A 20,543-nucleotide genomic window follows, 5' to 3' on the forward strand; every position below is an offset into this window, starting at 1 on the left:
TAAGCTTTTACTAAACAGTAAAAATACAAGAACTTTTCTGTCATTTCATTGTCTACTATTTACCTATTTAGTGTATGAGTGGCTGTATGTGTGTGTGTGGGGGGGGGAGGGGGGGTTCTTTATTAGCAGGAATAGCTGGAAATCTTATAAAAATGCAATTAAAAGAACAAAACTTTATACCCTCCACCATATCTTCCGTCCAGCGTACCAGACTGGAGTCTTTGCCGGGCCGATTCTGTCCCCGGGCCATATGTTTGACACATCCGAACTACAGCCTCTTTGCCGTGTTACTCACCAACATCATCCCCTGGACAGCTAAACAAGCACCAAAGGAAACAAAATAAAGCAAACAAGCGTTTCCTAGTTACATTTTTCACTAAGAAACACCGCACAGATTTATGAAAACATTAAACAGCATCATATTATTAAAAACTAAAGGTAAATTAGGAGGAGGTTATCCCTCTTACTGACCTGTGATCAGCCGACGCGCCTCCATCCTTCTATGCTACGGCGCATGCGCCGGGAGGCAGTACTGTCATGGCCCAGGTCATGGAGGTATTGTGTTGGTATGTTGTTGTTTTCACGGCTTTTCCTTTTAAAATCATCAACGTTTCAGCAACAAAGAAACACTTACGGACGTATCGAGTTACACGTGTAATACTGCCCAGCAGAAACCGCTCGAACAAAGCTAACAGTGCGGCCAGTCCGGAGATGTTGGGCTAACTAGCTAGCTAGTTGCAAAGCTTTTTTATTTTCTTTAAAAAAAAATCTGATAACGTTGACTTTAGTTTTAGCTTCTTTGATAGTGTCATGTGCTTAAAGTTTATTTCAAGCCTGCTGCCTTTAATTCGCAGGGAGAGACATGTAGGAGCACCACTCAGATGTACACGGCTACTGCAGGACCTCAGTTGTTAAATTCAGGTAAGTTTGTGCCCTTTGTACTTCATCTGTGTGCACATTGTGTGCTTTCTGTTTATTACTAAATGCTTCCCTTCAGAAAAAAAGACGGTCGCGAGGTTGGTGCAATAACCCTTTCACCCCGTCACCCTCCCAAAATCTGCTTACTTGTGTATGTTAGCTAGCTTTCTGGCTAAACGCTCAGGCTGCCTCTGATGTTGACTCTCCAGGATGAATGACATGAACCTCAGTCCTGTGGGCATGGACCAGCTCAGCGTGTCCTCAGTGAGTGCCAGCCACCTGGGTCTGCCCACCTCCCCCACGCACAATCCCATTCCCACTCCAGGTATGGAACACGCTGCCTCCTGCTCTTAATGCTGTAGCTGGGAACACATTAGACCAACCCCGGTGATCTGTGATGGTCCGCACATTTTGTCCTTTATAAACAAAACATACTCACTCCAGCTATTCTGCTTTTAATTCTGACTTCTAGAAGACCCAATAAGGGGGAAAAGTCACAAAGCATATTGTAATAATTATTTCTTATTGTTAAACAAAGTTATAATAATAAGAAATTTCGTTTGTTTTCTAACTGATACTTGTAAAATACTGACTCGTCATCAGAAGTTACACTTGCACTTTGATTTTTGTTAATGAAGGTATCAAGCTTAAAAGCATCCTGACAATCCTCACATATTTACACATATTTACAATATGGGTTGTGTAGAGGCCTGCTCAGACTCTTGGGGCATACATGACTGTGTCCAGATTTCAGCTGTCAGTGTTAACCCAGTGTCATGTACTAATTAAACAGCTATTGACAGTTATTTTTCACTTTATAGCTGATGTATAAAATGTGTTTGTTTGCAGATAGATCATATTTTTCATTTGCATATTATTCTTTCTTGTCTCAAGTGTCAGTGTGTATTTACCTGTTCTTTGGTTTGGGAGTTTAGGTATGCCAGTGGCCATCCCCAGTCTGGGTCCTTCCCTTGGTTCTCTCCCTTCAGCCTTGTCTCTGATGCTCCCCATGGGTCCACTGAGTGATAGAGGGGTGATGTGCGGCCTGCCTGAAAGGAATTACTCCTTGCCCCCTCCACCATACCCTCACCTGGAAAGCAGCTACTTCCGACACATACTGCCAGGTGGGTTAAGGTTTCTCAGAACACTCATCTAGAGGCGAGGGCAATATTTAATTTAAGTTGTATATCCCACACGGTCTCTGTCTTTGGTCTACAGGTATTCTGTCCTACCTGGCAGACCGTCCTCCACCTCAGTATATTCATCCCAGCAGCCTTAACATGGATGGGACCCTGTCTGTGCCCAGCAACAATTCCTCAGGTCTGGATCCCTATAGTGGCCCCGGAGGCCCACTGGAGCAGGGCCTGGTGCCCATGGACTCCAGACAAGTTAGTGGTCAGGCAGACCTTCACCAGACAGGTGCTCATGAGCTGGACTCTACAGGGCTTGCCATGGAGTCACGTGTCAGCAGTCCCATGTCTCCTGAGCGGATGGGGGAGGAATTGGCCTCAATGGATGGAGTCGGAGTAGTGCCGGTGCCTGACACCCAGCAGCAGCTCGGAGGGGGAAGGCAGCCCCAGCCTCACGAGGGCTTGACAGGGGTGGACTCTTCTGGTGGGGTGATGCCCCTGCACGGACCCCCTGTGCTCGAATTGCCAGTGGTAATGGAACAGGATCACATGGGGGGGCGAGTGGGCAACTCAGGGGGAGGGGGAGCAGGAGGACTTGGGGAGCAACTCCACACGAACGGGGAGCTGAACTCAGGCGTAGTAAGTGTGGTACTCACCGGCTCCATGGCCAACCAGAACCAGCTGGAGCCTGTGTCTCTGCATGGACACTCTGGGATGGGGCTGGAGGCCGTTAATGTGTCCCCCATCACTGCTGAGGTTTCTCTGGGGCCGGAAAACAACCTGGTGCTGGTGAACTCGACGCTGCAGCTCGAGGATTCCTCTTCCAACAAGGAGAACATGGTCAACGCTTACAGCATCTGTGAGTTTTTAACTTCAAGTCTCCTATCCATGAAAAGATGGATGCAAGTAAAATCGATAGCTTATGGAGAAATCTTTAAAGCTAATGTGCATTTTTGTTTTAGGGTGCACACTGTGTGAGTGCTCATATACCTCAGACTGTCCCGAGCACGGCCCAGTCACTTTCATCCCAGATGCTCCCATCCAAAGCCGGGCTCGCCTCTCTCTCCCGCGTCCGCTGTGCCTGCGTATCTCTGTTGCCGACGAACCGCTCGGTAAGAAAAGAAACTTGATTATTAATGAGGACAGACCTCAGATGTTACTCTAAGCTCATGTTTAAATGTGCATGTGGTTGCACTCATAGGAGTTTTTGCACGGGACGTCATTCCACCAAGGACCTGTTTTGGACCAATGGTTGGCCAGCATTGTAGCAACGTGGACCTCTCTGATTGGCCGGAAAAGGACACACCTCAAATATGGAAGGTTAATCTTGTGGCCCTTTGTTAGAAGTGCAGTTGCCACATTCAATACAAAACCACGATGAAAGCATGGGAACGCATGATAAACAAGTTTTTCTGTCACAGATGTACCACAACAATGTGCTAGAGTTCTGCATCGTGACAACAGATGAGAACGAATGCAATTGGATGATGTTCGTCCGCAAAGCTCGGTGAACGCTCGTGTTTTTATATGCCATTGTTGCCTACATTACCCACAATGCAAATTAAAATTAACACGTTTTTGTTTGTGTGTCCAGGACACATGAAGAGCAGAATCTGGTGGCGTACCCTGCTAATGGTAAACTCTTCTTCTGCACAACCACTGAGATCCACCCGGACCAGGAGCTGCTCTTCTATTACAGCAGAGACTACTGCAGGCTGATGGGTGAGCAGACATGACTAAATATGTCTAACCCTCTGTATAAAGTTAAGGAGCCCTCATTTAGTACGAGTGTGAGTAAACAGCTGGACCCATTGTCTGACCCTACACTGGTGCAGTGGGTCCTAGGTACCTCCTGGTACACAATAATCATATGGTGAGAGTATGCAGGCAGTTCCTGGAGGATGAAGGAATAGATGCCATTGACTGGCCCATACTCTCAACTCTCTAACTTCCTTTTCTTTGGTTCGCAGGTGTTACACAGGTACCCGAGGGTCAGATCTGCCAGTGTGGCAAAGAGTGCTCCTCCTTCTCTGACCTTAAGTCTCATCTTGGCAGCCATAACAGTAACCACAGCCATACCCAACCTCCACACAGCCACAGCCCATCACAGCAGGACCACAATCAGCAACAGCAACCACCAACTCAGCAGCAACAGGAGCAGCAGCCCCAGCAACACTCTCACCAGGAAGAGAAGCTGACAAATGAAACCTCTAGCTCCTCCTCTTCCCCGTGGCCCTGTCACAACCCTGCTGCAGGGCAGACAAACACTGACACCGGCGCCAGCAGCGGGGGCGGCAGTGATAGAAACTCTGATAACATTACCTCCAGGGCAAAAGGTCAGGGCCACGTGCGGGAGAAGAAATTCAAATGCAGCATGTGTACTCGGGCGTTCATTACATCCACTAAACTCAAGGTGCACTTCATGGGCCATGTGGGGATGAAACCTCACAAGTGCGAGTACTGTAGCAAAGCCTTCAGCGACCCCAGCAACCTCAGGATGCACCTGAAGATTCACACAGGTAGGCACAGCGTAAATTGTGTAACTTTAGATGCTCAGCACACGGACTGATTAACACATGCACACATGTTTTCGCACTGACAGGTCAGAAGAACTACAGATGCACAGTCTGCGAGAAGTCGTTCACCCAGAAGTCCCACGTGGCGTCGCACATGCTCATCCACACTGGTGCGGAGAAGCTCAAGTGTGACCTCTGCGATCGAGCGTTCATCAGGAAACACGACCTGAAGCAGCACATGTTCTCTCACACACAGTGCGTCACTTCATTGCTTTAAAGGTCAACAGATGGATTGTACTCTCAGAATCCAAAGTGTCTAATAGTTGTTTTTAAATCTCCTTCATTTCTCAATGACAGCGAGCGGCGGATTCAGTGCCCAAAGTGCAACAAACACTTCCTCAAGACCAACCACCTGAAGAAGCACATGAACTCTCACGAGGGCCGCCGAGACTTTGTGTGCGAGAAGTGCAACAAAGCCTTCCTCACCAAATACCACCTCACGCGCCACCTCAAGATCTGCAAAGGGCCCAAGACAGAAAGGGGGTCCCGCAAGGAGCAGGACGCTGACGACGAAGACGAGGAGGAAGAGGAGGAGGAGGAGGAGGATGACAGCAGAAGAGGAAGAGAGAGACTGGTTGACTCGGCTAATAGCGAAGACTGCGGTTTAGATGTCGGTGGATATAACTCTGAAAAGTCCCTGTCACCCCCTCACTGACAACACTGTGCCTGTTGAGATGTTTTATTTATTTAAGTTCACAAAACTATCAATGTTTACCTCTCATTTTTGCCAAATATAACTTTCTGAATATATAATAACATATTTGGCCATCAGTACAATTGAACTGCCACATTTTTGTCTAGTTTCTCACAAGAGCTGCTAAAATAATCTGAGATCTGACTGTATTTTCTTTCCTCTCATGACTCAGGCCTGTGTAATTACTGGTTTTTGGGTTTCATATAAGCTATCATTTATTCATAATTTTTCCTTAATCTTAATTCTTCAGCTTACTCAGTAATGTGGCTGATAAGCCTTTTTTTTGCTACACAGTAATATGGTGCATTATCCCACACTGAGTGTTAAAGTAATGTTGCAGCTTTATACTGTGTAATGCATATTTTAATAAATGAACAACTGTGTTATAGAGCAGACTGATATTTTTTTATGTGTCATCTCATTAAGTTGCAAAGAAAATTTGGCAACTTTTTTTCAAAATCCTGCAAATCTGTTAACTCAATGACATCATCTAGACTTTCAAATTAATACCATTCGCGCTTTACCGAGAGAGTAAAGGGTAGCACTGCTGATGTCAGCATTTTTTAGTACTGTTAACAAATTGTAGAGCATGTTTTTGTGACGTATGAAGTCGAGCATGCCAGCCAGGAATGGCTTAATTACACTTGAGTGATACTAGGAATAAAAATAATGAGAACCATCAGTGCTGCCCCTCAGCCTCCTGGTAAATGCACCAGGAAAAGATACATTTGAAAGTCTTCTTGAGGATTTCCCCCTTGAGTTATCAGATTTGCAAGATTTTCAGAAAAACGTTACCTTAAGGTCCAGGTCAACGAGATTTTAACACCTCTGAGATTTTTTAGGTGATGCACCTTTGGTATAGATTTGAAAATCCCTAATTGCATTGTTCTCAAGTTACCTTGTTCATGAAGTTGGGTGTCCATGCTACCCGTCTGCCCGCCTGCCAACAATACCTCATCAGCCTTCTACAGCGGAGGGGTAAAAGTAAGTCTTGTGACTAGGAAAATCGTAGTGATGCTTAGTCATTGCACTTTTAATTCTGTAACCGACCACTTTAGATTGTAAGGCAATTGTACAGGTTGCCTGGTGGGACGCAACATGTCTCCAAACTGACTGCAATCACTCGCCAGATAATTTATAAATGCAAACTGATTTCGCACACACTGCGATCACTCTGAGCCAGCTACAGCGAATGAGCCCAACTGAGTGCCTATTTCATTCTGAAGTTAAGCAACCATGTCACTATTAGTGGAGGAATTTCAACATTCATACTCCAATTGGAGAGAAACTTGGGGTTAGTATCTTGCCCAAGGAAATTTGGCATGCAGACTGGAGCAGCCAGGGATTGAACCATCAACCTTCTAATTTGTAGACGTACTTCCTGAGCTACAGCCATCCCTACTTATTGTAAATTCCAGTAAATGCAGACAGTAATAGATTCTTTTGAGAAAAAGTAATTCTTTTTTTTTAAATTACAGCTAATCACAATATTTCCATAAAAAGAATGGATTGGAATATAATTGCCGGTTTGATTTCATTGAATGCAAGCTGATTGAAACCAGACTTACTGCTCTGAAGAGAACTCACTGTGACCTGGTTCCCATCTTTGAAGTAACTACCTTAAACCATTGTCCCCTCAGTGACTTCTCACAGCCCAGGCCCTGAGGTGGCAAAGCAGCCCAAAACCATGATGCTCCCTCCACCGTGCTCTACAGTGGGGCTGAGGCTTTGCAGCTGATGTCCCGTACCGTGTCCCCTCGAAACAGTGCTGTATATTTTTGTTTCTCCGGTTTTTTAATCTTTACAGGACACCCTCTAAAGACAGTAGCAGCAACAGTCATTTAGCTATCAGCAGTTTTTCTTAATGTGAATTGATGATCATTCTTTTGTTCACTTTTCCACCAATGTGAATCTCTGTACTTCTTATTAAGTGATCAACTACTGGTTGCCCCTCCCTGAGCCTGGTTCAGTTTAAGGTTTCATCCTGTTAAAAGTAAATTTGTCTTCCCACTGTTGCCAACTGCTAACTCGTTGGGGGTTCGTGTGATTGTTGGGGTTGTCTTGCTAATAATATAAATATAAATATAAAACACCTTGAGGCAACTAGTTTTGTGACTTAGTGCTATATAAATTACATTGAAATGAACGTAATTAAAACTGAGACATGGGCTAGTCTCTCAAATTTGTAAGCCTTTATTATAAATGAGATTACTTTGCTTTAAGTGTCTTTTGGAGAAGTCCTAAACACAGAGGCTCACTTATTGCACTTACTCAGTGCATTCAGTAAAGGAAAAAAATTAATTTGCTCATGTGGTATCAGTTTAGTCATGTTGTATCCATCCATTTCAGACAGTATCTCCAAACATGGAAACATTTCATTTCATAAAGAATCAATGCAGTGATCCAGGTGTATCTATTATTCAACTGTACGTCTACATACAACTGAATATATTCACAGAGTCTCTTACAGTTAGAATGTGATTTATTCACGTGCCCAGCAAGCACATTTACAGAAACTAGAAGGTGTTACGGTTCAAATGAAGCCTCGTGCATCTTTTTCTGGACTTGCAGTTGTTATTTAATATACTTTTACATTTTAATTAGACAAATAGTGCAGGAACAAATTCGTGGAAATGCTTGGATGTTGACATAACCCTAAATGTGTCATCAGCAGCAGAGAGCATAAAGAGGTCAACGTTAAATGATAGTCATGAGGAATTAACAAATGCAGCACATTCAACACGTCAGTCAAGTTATTCAAAAACCTTCCAGTCAGGCTGGTTCACTGCACACAAAGCAAAGAAAAAAATAATGTATCATTTACTATCATTTATTAATTTAAATACATATTTACATGCAAATAACTGTATGATATCCAGTTAAATGTAAGTTTGGGGTGTAATACACGTGTAAGCTTATAGTCAGCAGTTCTTCAGTGCATGGAGTTGATTGAGGAGAGCGTGTTTTTCCTGTTCTAACAAGGATATTTGACAGTTCTTGTTCTTCACCTCCTGTTAAACATGAAAAATGACAATGTTACACAAAGGGACAAATCATAAGAACGCTGATGCAAAACTTATTCATGTAACTTTATTAAAAGCTCTTAAAGAAGGTGTTTCAATATTTAATTAAAATTTATTTCTTCTACCTCCTTGAGGGTTGTTTCTTTACCTGAGTCAGTACTGAGTTGTGCCACCGGAGGTCACTGTCTGCCACTGCTTCAAGCAGAGAGGGGTTGCTGCTGGTCATGGCGTTGGGATCACTCATCACAGAGCCCAGAGAACCGTTCACCCGCTGGATACGAGACCTGAGGAGGCAGGAGCGAGCCTGAGGACAGGCACACAGAACTATTATTAAAGGATTAAAGGATTATTCTATTAGTGGGCTTAGAAACACCCGAATGGATGCCAAGCATAAGTCTCATCTTCATGATTGGTGAGGAATGCTCTCACTAACAGATGAAAATGAAATAGATGCTTAAAATGATGTAATTACAGGAAATGTTTGTCATTTAGGAATGAGGCTGAAGTCTTGCACAATTTTTCAGATACTGACCACTAAACTTGGACGCTGTGCATGCTAAAATTTATGGTAAGGCCCGATGCAACTTCCATCTTTCAGCCTCGACAATAAGGCAGCCAGTTGTGATTCATGTTGCTTTTATACCAGCATACGAAGTGTTACAATTACAAGCCTTTTCGAAGTCAGAAGGAAGTTAAGACTGTAATCATTCATCGTTATTAAACATGACAGCCTTATGTAAGTAAAATCAAAGAGGCCCTTCTCTGTACCTCTGCTCCATCTTCATTTCTGGAGACAAACCCACTTCTGCTTTCGATGCTATCCTGCCAAGCCCTGTTCTCCTCCAGCCGCTGGAGATACCAGAGACGAGCCTTCTCCAGAATCTCCAGACCAGACCACAGAGCGTCCTTCTCCTTCTCCAGATCCTTCAACCGTTTAATCTGAAACACAAAGAAGCAAAATGAAATGGAAAACTTTGGATTTGTGCTGAGTTATATGATAGAACCAGTTTTGGTATGTCCCTGTGTACTAGGCTAATGTGTTTGACCTTCAGGTTCATGTATAGAAGCATGTAAACCAGAGGCCCTGAGGCACTGTGTACCAGGCAACACTGAGCAGTAGGTGGCCTTTAGCTCTTTTGTCTATGCCCAGCGGGGTTACAGGCACTTTAAATAGGCTGAAACAAAGACACAGTGAGAAACATGACATGTGGCGGTGGGGATTCATGACTTCAGAACATTAGAGTCACTGTAATCTCAACGACAGTGAGGACGAAAAAAAGAACATTAGAAACTCGTGGTTTAAGTAGATGAACTGACTCTATTCTCTATTTTAGAGTTAATAGTCTAAATTTATTCTGGCTCGGCTGCTGATCGTTAGTAGATTTACTGCTAACGGAAAACTGGTTACACTGATCCTTCAACAGGAAGCTGTGAAGATCGAGCTTGACATGTGGGAATGTGTCACTGGGATGACTGTAGAGTCACGCTACCCCGAATAAAGCAAAGATAGAAATGACTGAACGCAACCTGACTCAACACACGCACTTTACACATACAACGATACGGTACGTGAAAATTCAACTTGTCTGAAAAACACACAGTGAGTGAGTGTGCTGTTCAAATGGAAAACAAATTTAAGCTATTAGTATTAATGAGACATGCTCTTAATCTGAATATTGCTAACATGACCTCTTAATCCATGGCTGTTAACCTTATGTTATCAGTTTGCCACATATAATTCAGTTGTGATAGTTAACCAAAAATGTACATTGTGAAAACATTCAACTCTCTGAGAGCCTTGAGAAAAAGAGATCAGGTTCAATTGACCCTGTGCACGAGAAAATGCTAACTTCCTGGTTTGAGACCGGATGTGGGGTTGTACATTTCCGGTAGCTTTACTTTGCGGTCGATCGCTACTGCGAAGATACACTCCAAAATCATGTCCAAAATTCGAAAACGGAAAGATCGCGTTAAGTTACAAAGAGCAGAAGGTGGGAACACTCACCACTGTTCTGTCATAAAAAATCTAATGATCAATTTTGACGTTTAAAGAGTTTAGATCGATCAGTTGTTTACATCACTCAACACAAGCAGAACTGCAAATACCCAAGACATCTATAGAAATGTAAATCGCCGCTTGATTTATTCATTTGCTTAACTTGTTTTGGACCGTAAACAAGGCGCGAATAGGACACCGGAAACAAAGCTCCCCACAGGAGTTTCCGCACCGGAAGTAGCATATGCTAACGTGCACAGTCAATATTATCTACAAGTTTGTCACATTGAGTCGGCTTACTGTTATCACAAATAAACACTACATTTAAAAAGAAAAGAAAGGAGAAAGCATATACACCACTGGGCTCATTAGCTGTTAGTGAGAAAACATGCAGATTTGCTCTATAGTTTTCTCTGTTTTCTTGTCTCAAACATGTTAATGTTTAAAAGAAACCATTAGACTTGCGACTATTTCTGCCGTGACCTTAACCCCTAAAAAATCCATATTTTTCCAGTTAGAAAATGTAAAATTCATGAGAAGTTAAAAAACGTGGTGAGCGTGATATTTTATGCTAAACATACTGACATTAGCAGAATATAGTTTCCCTACCACAAGAGAACAACTGCAAAATATCATGGCAATTCCACAGGCAGTATCAAAGATGAAAGTAGTCACCGTGACGTCCCCCAATGGTTTCGGGCTCAGCTGCCATATATGGAAGAAAGGGTGGAGCCCTAATTTACCAAGCTAACTCTAGCTAGCTTGGTCAGAAAGCTGCATTCACAAACTGTTTGGGTGCAGGAATAAGTTAATTGAGACAATTAATGCTGAGACTAACAAGCCCAAGGCAGGTGAGTTATTAAAAAGAGAAAACTACCAACACAGGCCCAAACCCTATTTTGTACCAGGCAGTAAATATGCTTTTTAATCTCTAAACTTCAACCTTTGAATGTATGAGTCTGTCATTTTGGTGCCAGCCTCAAGTGGCAGCTACAGGAACTGCAGTTTTTGCCACTTTTTCAGCTCTGGAGTTTGCCCCTTGGTAGCACCTATTAAACTTCTCTCCCATGGATAAAAATATAATGGAAGCACTGTTTAAAATATAGTTTTTGTTCTTTGCTTTCTTTTTAATTATCGACTGAATGGTGACTGATATCACTGCACAGATATCAGGCTGATCTTATCTTTGATGCCTGGTGTGATTTTCTGATGGTTGTGGTGTGTTGCACGGTACATCATCAAGACTATAGCTGTAATAGCTAACTACAAACTATTTTAATAGTCAATCAATTGTTTTGTTAATTAGGTCATGTGACATGGGTTGCAGGAGGTTGTTACTTATTATTTGGCTCATAAGCGTAAACCTTTTTTTCTTAAATGTTAATAATGCAATAATAGGATAGTTTAGAAATGCTGTCATCACATATTTTATTAAGCAGAGCAGCTCCAACATTTATCTCAGCACTGTTTGCAGCACGTGCAGCAGAGTAGCACTGCAACTGAACAGAGGGTGGTGCATCATCATTATATGAATCCAAAATGTGTTCCCCAATGGTGTGTCGAGGCACACTTCTGTGCTGTGTGAGGCAAGTCTAGCTGTGTGCTGGAATTCAATAACAGTCAGAACTTATTACTGCTAGACAAAAAGATACGGATGAACTGTTAATTCACCGTTTCAGTACTGTGCAAGCAGTGTTTACCTGAGGCAAATCATACAAAAAAAAAAGCTTTTTGCACAGCTGCCAAACGTTGGATGTTATTACAGCACGACACATGAAAAACCTGACTGACAGTGAGAGTAGAGAGCCTTGAGCCTGTCAAGTAACTTGAGTGATACTCCACCAAGCAATCTAAAGAGGCACTTGGAAACCACAAAATCCTCTTTTGCAAAACTTATCCAGCTTTAAAAATGCTGAATTTTAACTGCTGAATCTGAATCAGTGGCAGAAGTAGTTTGTTTGATTGTGTCAGGGTGTTGTGCGGGGCTATAGAGGCATGGTATTCACCAGTTGAGTTTAACACAAAACAGAATAAATGTAATAAAACCTCAGACGGCAGCAAAAAAAATGTGCAGATATCATGTTAGGCATATTATTAAAATTGCCTTTGTCCTACAGTGCAATCAAAGAATGAACTGAGGATGACTCGTGTGACACTGAATTAGCTTTATGCAGACATGAAGACTTAAAATTGGAAGTTTTTACCTCTTTAAATTTGCCTAAAAAGTTAAAAAAAACTTTTTTGTCTGTGAGACTACACTTGTTTTTGCATTGTTTGCTGTCTGTTCAAAGATTAATGAAAAGAATTGTTTAACAATCTCAGTTCTAATCAACAGATAAGATTTCTGACACTTTAGCACTCTGCACTTTAGTTGTTTGTGTTTCTTGGCACTCGTTCCTTGTAGCTTGTAGCTTGTACCGGTTGAACTTAGTGAAATATGCTGCCATTTAGCCTAGATAAACTTGTCTCTTTATAAGAATACTATCAAATAATGAGTAAATGAGTCAAAATAAACACAGAAATGATGGATGTTACATTCCGGAGAAGTGGGAAAAGTCAGGTTATTGCAGGTTGGCCAAATGTACCAAACTAGTGACACTTCCCCGGAGACAGAAGAGGCCATAAACACATCAAAAACATGTTTAGTATACAACAGTTTGATCATTCATACAACTCCTAAAAAAACAGGGAGACAAAACAGATGATGTAAGTACAGACACACAAATACCACCTCTATCCTCACCCATAGGTAGAAGCGAAGTGCGTCCACGCTGCACAGACTGGTCTTAAGCGGGATGATAACCACAGTGTAGGAGCCAGAACTGGAGGGACGATAGGCCATGGAGAGCTGATCAGTCACTGACAGCTACTGCTACCCCATACAGCTGGGTTGACCACAAACAACAAACCATAGCTTGCCACTGGCTGACTCAGAATAATACAGCGGGGAGAGAATGAGTGTGCATGAGTGTGTGTGAGAGAGAGCGAGAGAGAGAGAGAGAAGGCAGGACTGGAAAAAAAAGCAGCACGATACACAGGCGCAGGCAGTATGGTGCCCCCGGGGCGAGGTGATGAAAAATTCCACATGTCACTGACTGGTTGATCGACAACCAGTGACAAAGAGAGGGAGAAGCGGGTTGGAGAGGGGGTGAGACTGGCACTGCGCGATCAAATATGAGAGAAAAGACAACAAAAGGTGAAAAAGCACCCAGCAGGAAATATGAAAATGAAGCTGCGGATGGGAGATTTGAGGGGAGGATACAGGTGTGGTTACACACTTATCAGCTCCTGATGTGTTTCCATCAGTGTCATAACAGCAGGGGGGGTCGGGGAGCTTGTTTATCCCAGATTTACAGCAGAAGGGCAGAGGAGGAACCAAGGCTGTGTTTCACAAACACTCTGAATTTTCCAAGAAGATACAAAGAAGTTGTCCCTCAGCTCTAGGAAAATCATGCTAATCTGCAGCTAGGTGCAAAGGAAGGGCACGAACTCACTTTCTTGTTAGTTTCAGGTGAGCTTTCTGTCCCAACATGTTGCCTGGAATGTGACATAACCTGAGGATGAGAGATCAAGCACAGAGGTGTGGAGCACTGAATGGAGCTGCTAAACAAACTTGACTATATGGTATTTATATGAAATATGGTATCTAACCAGATTCTTACTCTGGATGGCATTACCTTGGCCTCCAGTAACACTGTGAGGAACCTTGGAGTCATTTTTGACCAGGATATGTCCTTCAACGCACATATTAAACAAATATGTAAGACTGCGTTCTTCCATTTGCGCAACATCTCTAAAATTAGAAATATCCTGTCTCAGAGTGACGCTGAAAAACTAGTTCATGCATTTATTACTTCCAGGCTGGACTACTGTAATTCATTATTATCAGGATGTCCAAAAAACTCACTGAAAAGCCTTCAGTTAATCCAAAATGCTGCAGCAAGAGTACTGACAGGGACTAGAAAGAGAGAGCATATTTCTCCTGTTTTGGCTTCCCTTCATTGGCTTCCTGTTAAATCCAGAATTGAATTCAAAATCCTGCTCCTCACATACAAGGTCTTAAATAATCAGGCCCCATCTTATCTTAATGACCTTGTAGTACCATATCACCCTATTAGAGCACTTCGCTCCCGCTCTGCAGGCCTACTTGTTGTTCCTAGAGTATTTAAAAGTAGAATGGGAGGGAGAGCCTTCAGTTTTCAGGCCCCTCTTCTGTGGAACCAGCTTCCAGTTTGGATTCGGGAGACAGACACTATCTCTACTTTTAAGATTAGGCTTAAAACTTTCCTTTTTGCTAAAGCATATAGTTAGGGCTGGACCAGGTGACCCTGAATCCTCCCTTAGTTATGCTGCAATAGATGTAGGCTGCTGGGGGATTCCCATGATGCATTGAGTTTTTCCTTTCCAGTCACCTTTCTCACTCACTATGTGTTAACAGACCTCTCTGTATTGAATCGTATCTGTTATTAATCTCTGTCTCTCTTCCACAGCATGTCTTTTATCCTGTCTTTCTTCTCTCACCCCAACCGGTCGCAGCAGATGGCCGCCCCTCCCTGAGCCTGGTTCTGCCGGAGGTTTCTTCCTGTTAAAAGGGAGTTTTTCCTTCCCACTGTCGCCAAAGTGCTTGCTCATAGGGGGTCATATGATTGTTGGGCTTTTCTCTGTATCTATGAAGCGCCTTGAGGCGACATTTGTTGTGATTTGGCGCTATATAAATAAAATTGAATTGAATTGAATTGACTATGGCGAGTATAGTTTGGAGTTTGGGAGCAAGTACAGGAGATAGGGACTTCAGTAGGCTGAGTTTATTGACACTAACATCATTACTATCAGCGCTCAGCTGTTCAGTTAGTCGATGGCAACACAGAAAATCTGCAACACATGTTATTCATTAGGGCCTCAGGCTAACGTGGCTGTTATGGATCCAACAGCAGCCCTGTTGGAGAGATTTTAGTGCAACTTGTGAGGGAAAAATATATATATAGCAAATAAAATCCGCTACTGTGCCCCCTCAGATTGGTTCTACGATTAACCTCTACAACAATGTGTTAAATATATGTTATACTAGCGTTTTGCATCAAGCACAAAACTCCCATCAATAAACGGACAAAACCAAACTCTGGAGGTACCCCTCCTGTTTTGTGTGAGGGCGTTTTGTGTTCAAAAGAGAGGTCATTCATTAGCTTGTGCAGCTACGCTATGGACAAAAGTGCTCCCTTTTAAAGTGGACGCGTAACACTACATGCATAAAGGCTAATTTACATCATGGATCCCTGCTCTCAAAAACTGACACAGATGTAACACTGTCTGTGAAGCTGGATTTAAGAAATAAGAGCTAAAAGTGGGAATTTTAAGAACTTATTTAGCACCATCTTCATTCAGTACAGAACGTGGTTGGTTGCTGCTGATAGACTTAAATTAGTTTATTTTGGCTAAGTAGAAACAGAACCAATAACTCTCCTTATAAGGAGACTAAACCTACAAATCTGTTTCACTTTTGTGCTGCCCCCTGGCCAGGGCAATGAGTTTTATGTTAGTGAAATTCATTGGATTTTGTTAAATGGCAAAATTCAGCTGTTAGCTGTAATGTTTGGGATTGTGAAGCACCTTATAAATGAGACTGTGTGGAGGAGAGCTGAGTGCAGAGTATAGGCTGACTCAGAGCTCCAATTCTCCCCTAGCATTAACAGGAACGTAAAAAAAACTGTGCATTAGTCCATCAAATCAGTGACCAGATTTTTACTGCATTGCATTTTGGCTGATGATGGGCACTAGTCAGATGTGATGATGTGACATGACAGTGAAAGTTAAAAGCTCTGTAAGTGAAGATGTTTCTTCCAGCTGCGTGGTGTGTGCGTGTAATTCAAGGTAGCAGAAGGCTGGAGGATCGTTTGAGCTCAGAGCCTCTGAGCTACATTGAACTATGCTGGTCGGGTGTCCGCACTAAGTTCGATATTGATATGGCTCTTGGGGGAGAGATTGGAGATTCTCCAGGTTGGAGACGGAGCAGTTCAAATCCTTCTCGCTCAGTAGTGGGGTTGAGCTTTGGATAGATGTTGTGTTGCAGCCTGAGTCAAGTGTAATTTTTCTCTCTGCTGTAAGATGAACGTGTCCTAACCCAGGGAGGGGCCACTTGCCCCTCCCTTTCTCCCCTCCCCATCCTCAGCTGCCTTCCTCTTCCCGCTCGGACTTACGGACTTATCGGACTTTCATACGCAGCAGCTCAAAGCACTCGTGTCTCTTCCAGCTGCTGAACACTACCTTGTGAGCAAAATAAATAAGTGCTTAAACACGGTTAATATAACAGTAAAGACATGGAAAAAACAATGTAAACCAGGTTATTGCGGAGCAGGTGTTTAATATTCCAAACACATTCAGAGAGTTCACTCGACACCTCATCCTCGTCTTGAAAACGCACCCACACACACGCAGGGCTTGGGGTGCAGGTCTGTCACCAGGGTGCAGGGGACGCACTCCCCCTCTGTCCCCTTCTGGCCGCCTGTGCCTCAATTTTATTCCGCAACCTAGACATCCGCATTACTCACACTCTCATAACACACAAATATAGGGCCTTGGGGGTGGGCACGTTATACAGCATCCAGAGGATAGTCTGTGTATTCAAACCCACCTCTGGCGCTGGTGCCCTACCCTCAATTTTAAATGCATATAGACACTGAGGGTTTACGGGAGGAGCCGTGCTGCTCTCTGGCAGGAAGCACCATGCCCTCTTGTGTTTTAAATGCACTTCTTCACTCACCCCTGTTCTGTTAACCATCAGGGCTGGGGGGCTGGGAGGAGGTGCTGGCCGTCGGACTGGGGTCTGGGATGCGGGGCCTCCCTGCTACTGCAGATAAGGAGGCGATCTGCTTTCCTCCACCCCAGAGAGAAGGGTTACATCTCCTGGGTCTGGGTATGGTTTGCCCCTCTGGGGGCAGGGGTACCCGGACCTGGGATATAGAGTATGTTTGGGGGGTGTGAATGTGTGTACAGTGTCTATTTATGTCTGTCTACACGTCGGGTGAGTGCTGAGGCCCGGTCCTCTCTGGCACAGCTGGCTGCCGGCAGAGCCTGCGGGCACGTCACCGCAACCCCCTCTGGCCTCTGCTCCGTGGCTGCTGGGTGACCTCTCGTTTGGGGCTCTCCAGCTCTTCCCAGGAGGGTGGCAGACAACAATTCTAATGGCTAAAGATCCAAACATCTGTAACAACAGCATGATCCAAACATTTTAGATGGCATAGGCAGCCGTCCTAAATTTTTAACTTCACGAAACCATGACTACAGATGTGTCAGGGTGGCCGAGCGGTCTAAGGCGCTGCGTTCAGGTCGCAGTCTCACCTGGAGGCGTGGGTTCAAATCCCACCTCTGACAGCAACTACCTTGTCTGACACTGTTCAAGTAAAGATGCTGGTGTTGTGTCAGGTCTAATTCTGCGTTGGTGGCTTTTGTAATAATTGCCACTATGCTGCAGCTGACATGTACAACAAAGCAAGTCATTAATTTCATGTCACTAATATATTTACTGAAGTCATATAATAACTGTCATGTGCACTGTGCTAACTATTTATTAAAGGCACTATCACATACTAGTAGAATCACTTTCTTTTACACAAATCTGCAAATTTGAAATCACTGGAGCAACTTTATTGTTATTCGAGCGTTATTGGTAAAATCAGGGCTGGCCTTCTTTTTTTTATTTACATGATCAGCTTTATACCATTAAAATGCAAGTTAACCACTAAAGCTAATATGATTCATTTTCTTTTCCAGCCAACAGCACAATCCAATGATTTCCAGCTAATTTTCTAATGGCATTATTTTGGCACTCCCACGGTGTAATGGTTAATGCTTTGGACTTTGAATTCACTTCAAAACACATTTTTCTTTCTGCTTTTATGAGACCAAAGTTCTAAGCACCAACAACAATATCATATCTGTAACCTCTGTAACAGCGGCATGTATTGAGGGCTTAAGATGAAACAGGAAGCTCTGTGGAATTATCTATATCACCAAAAAGCACTGTGGAAGATATAGATGGTTGAGCGGGTTAAGGCGTAGATTCGACTGCCACTACTGCATTCAGGTGTTTTCAATGCGGGAAACCGACTTGTTCAGATGAACAGGGTACAACTATTCTTAGTGTTACTCTGACAAGATGCATTTGAGTAACACAGGTCTCTTAGTTGGGCACTGTTCAACTGTTCCATTTGCTACATGCAAGAAACTTGCTGTCAGAAGTGGGATTTGAACCTACGCCTCCATAGGAGACTGCAACCTGAACAGGTTGCACGCCTTAGACCGCTCTGCCATCCTGACACAATAGCCCATGAGGTTTGGCAAAATTATAAATTCCAGACAGCTGCCTATGTCCCATTATGCTGTTGCTACCGAGGTTACAGAGTTGATAATACCTGTGCTGATTAATGGGAGGACAAGTTCATCTTACTCTGGAAGACCTGACAAAGTCACACCTTTCACAAAGTCACACAATTCACACAGACATTTGTAAAAAACTGAGAAAAACCTCAGAAGTTAGCCTCCGGTTTACAGTTTCCTTCAGTCTTTGTGGTCTGCCTCATGAATGTAAAATTGCTTGTGTAGCCAAACAGAATTCCTGCAGTTTGATTTCCATCAGTGTCCTGAGTTTGTCATTGTTTATGTGATTATTACAAATCCTTGAATGTTTTATTGCTTATCTGACAGTGCATAAACAAAATGATCACACACACTTCTGCTAATTAAGAAAATCTCATATCAGTCGTTATTTGCTTTGCCATTACTTCCATTATTGATGGACACTACTCTGATGTGATGACGGTGGTGTGTGCCTGTAATACAAGCTACCAGGAGACTGAGGCTAGAGGATAGCTTGAGCTCAGGACCTCTGAGCTGCAGCAGTATATCAGGTATCCTCGCTCAGCATGGATATGGTGCACCTGTGGGCCCTGGTACCACCAGGTCATCTAAGGAGGCCTGCACCGGCAGACAGAGCAGGTGAAAGTAGGACCAAGCTCATGAATAGATGCTGAAGATCAGCCTGAGCAATGCAGCAGAAGCGAGTCTTTATACACTACTGATTCACACAATGTTTTGTGTTCTCAGTGCATGAAGCATTAAAAACCCACAATTATTCCCAGTGCTATCCATTTAAGATCTGAGTTTCCCATCAGCTTTCTTACAACTTATGTGTGAGAAATAAATCCATGTTTACAAATTTCTTAAATACTGAATGATATATATCTTCATTAAGATGCTGGATAATACCAATACCATCATTTGAAATGCTTCGTCACAGGAGCAGGATTTGAACCCACACCTCCAAGGGAGAAGGCAACCAGAACACAGAGCTTTTGCTCAGCCACTGAACACTGACTACAAAGATGCTTGAGCACACTTTTATCTGTCAATATATCATAATATACAATTGAATGATCTCAAATGCATAACCCTAAACTGAATGGAATCTGAATAATGTGTTTGAACTTGAGGTAAAATAGCCTTAGAAACAAATAGCAACTCAAACATGCACACACATGCATTCCCGATGAACTGTTTCCTGCAAGACCTAAACGCAACGCCTTAGACCGTTCGGTCATGACTCCAGGTGGTGTGCAATTAGTTATGATGGTAAGAATACTATCCACTTATTCCACCTCCTCACTGAAGGCACACCTGGATAAGCACAACACACAGCTGCTGGTAATACAAGAATGCACTGAAAACAAGAGGAAAAGAAACAACCTTTGTGGTAGTTACAGGTTCAGGGTCTGCCATCACCATCTTTCTTATGAAGCTGCCAACAAGGCTGGGATGCAGGAGCTGGTGTGTCTTCAATGAAGCTGTCCCCACCCAGCAGTGCAGCTTCCAATAAATTTGTGTCATTGCAGTCTGCAACTATAACACACACAAATACACACGGTGCAGAAATATTGATGAATATAAACAAGTATAAAATGTAATATAAAAGAATAGATCACAACACAGAGAGGTGTAAGAAAATTTGCATTTACTTCTGAAGAGGACTCTGGACTTTATAAAATACTGGTGTGTGCTAGTTCTACTTCTCAGCCTCTGAGCAGACACACCTGTGGTATCAGTTTAAAAATCCTATGTTGCCTCATTCTGAAGTTTGCATTCACAGGATTTTCAGATTTTCAGAAAACTTGACCTCTGACGTTGAGATTACTGAGATTTGAACTTGTCCAAAAT

The 20,543-nt window shown here is 43.1% G+C and overlaps 2 protein-coding genes and 1 non-coding gene across 9 annotated transcripts in view; 2 read left to right on the forward strand and 1 right to left on the reverse strand.

Moving 5' to 3' along the window:
• Positions 1–466: 466 nt before the first annotated feature.
• On the forward strand, positions 467–5,279 carry prdm4 (PR domain containing 4). Of its 3 annotated transcripts, none has more exons than XM_085137495.1 (12): positions 467–566; positions 855–921; positions 1,079–1,243; positions 1,854–2,042; positions 2,137–2,907; positions 3,011–3,160; positions 3,250–3,368; positions 3,470–3,555; positions 3,643–3,770; positions 4,019–4,567; positions 4,651–4,819; positions 4,922–5,279. In XM_085137495.1, the coding sequence occupies exons 3-12, from the start codon at positions 1,129–1,131 to the stop codon at positions 5,277–5,279; spliced, it is 2,634 nt and encodes an 877-aa protein (XP_084993621.1). In that variant the 5' UTR covers positions 467–566; positions 855–921; positions 1,079–1,128. The 3 variants fall into 3 exon arrangements, with proteins under 3 accessions (XP_084993621.1, XP_084993619.1, XP_084993620.1); XM_085137493.1 differs by having other exon boundaries at positions 1,128–1,243; XM_085137494.1 differs by lacking the exon at positions 467–566 and having other exon boundaries at positions 812–921; positions 1,128–1,243.
• A 188-nt stretch (positions 5,280–5,467) lies between these two features.
• LOC146499682 (suppressor APC domain-containing protein 1) overlaps positions 5,468–20,543 on the reverse strand; it is a 33,157-nt gene continuing 18,081 nt past the window's right edge. Inside the window, exons 1-5 of one of the 5 annotated variants that reach the window (XM_085137502.1) lie at positions 13,832–13,974; positions 13,081–13,159; positions 9,110–9,280; positions 8,490–8,645; positions 5,468–8,329 (exon numbers count right to left, since the gene is read on the reverse strand). In XM_085137502.1, the coding sequence (XP_084993628.1) occupies positions 8,240–8,329; positions 8,490–8,645; positions 9,110–9,280; positions 13,081–13,159; positions 13,832–13,869 (534 nt within the window). In that variant the 5' untranslated portion in view covers positions 13,870–13,974 and the 3' untranslated portion in view covers positions 5,468–8,239. The other 4 variants (XM_085137501.1, XM_085137503.1, XM_085137505.1 and 1 more) reach the window with 4 other exon arrangements.
• Positions 17,623–17,705, forward strand: trnal-cag (transfer RNA leucine (anticodon CAG)). Its single transcript has one exon. It is a non-coding gene; the product is annotated as a tRNA-Leu (tRNA).

This window comes from Neolamprologus multifasciatus, chromosome 17 (assembly GCF_963576455.1).
Source record: "Neolamprologus multifasciatus chromosome 17, fNeoMul1.2, whole genome shotgun sequence".
Lineage (NCBI taxonomy): Eukaryota > Metazoa > Chordata > Actinopteri > Cichliformes > Cichlidae > Neolamprologus > Neolamprologus multifasciatus.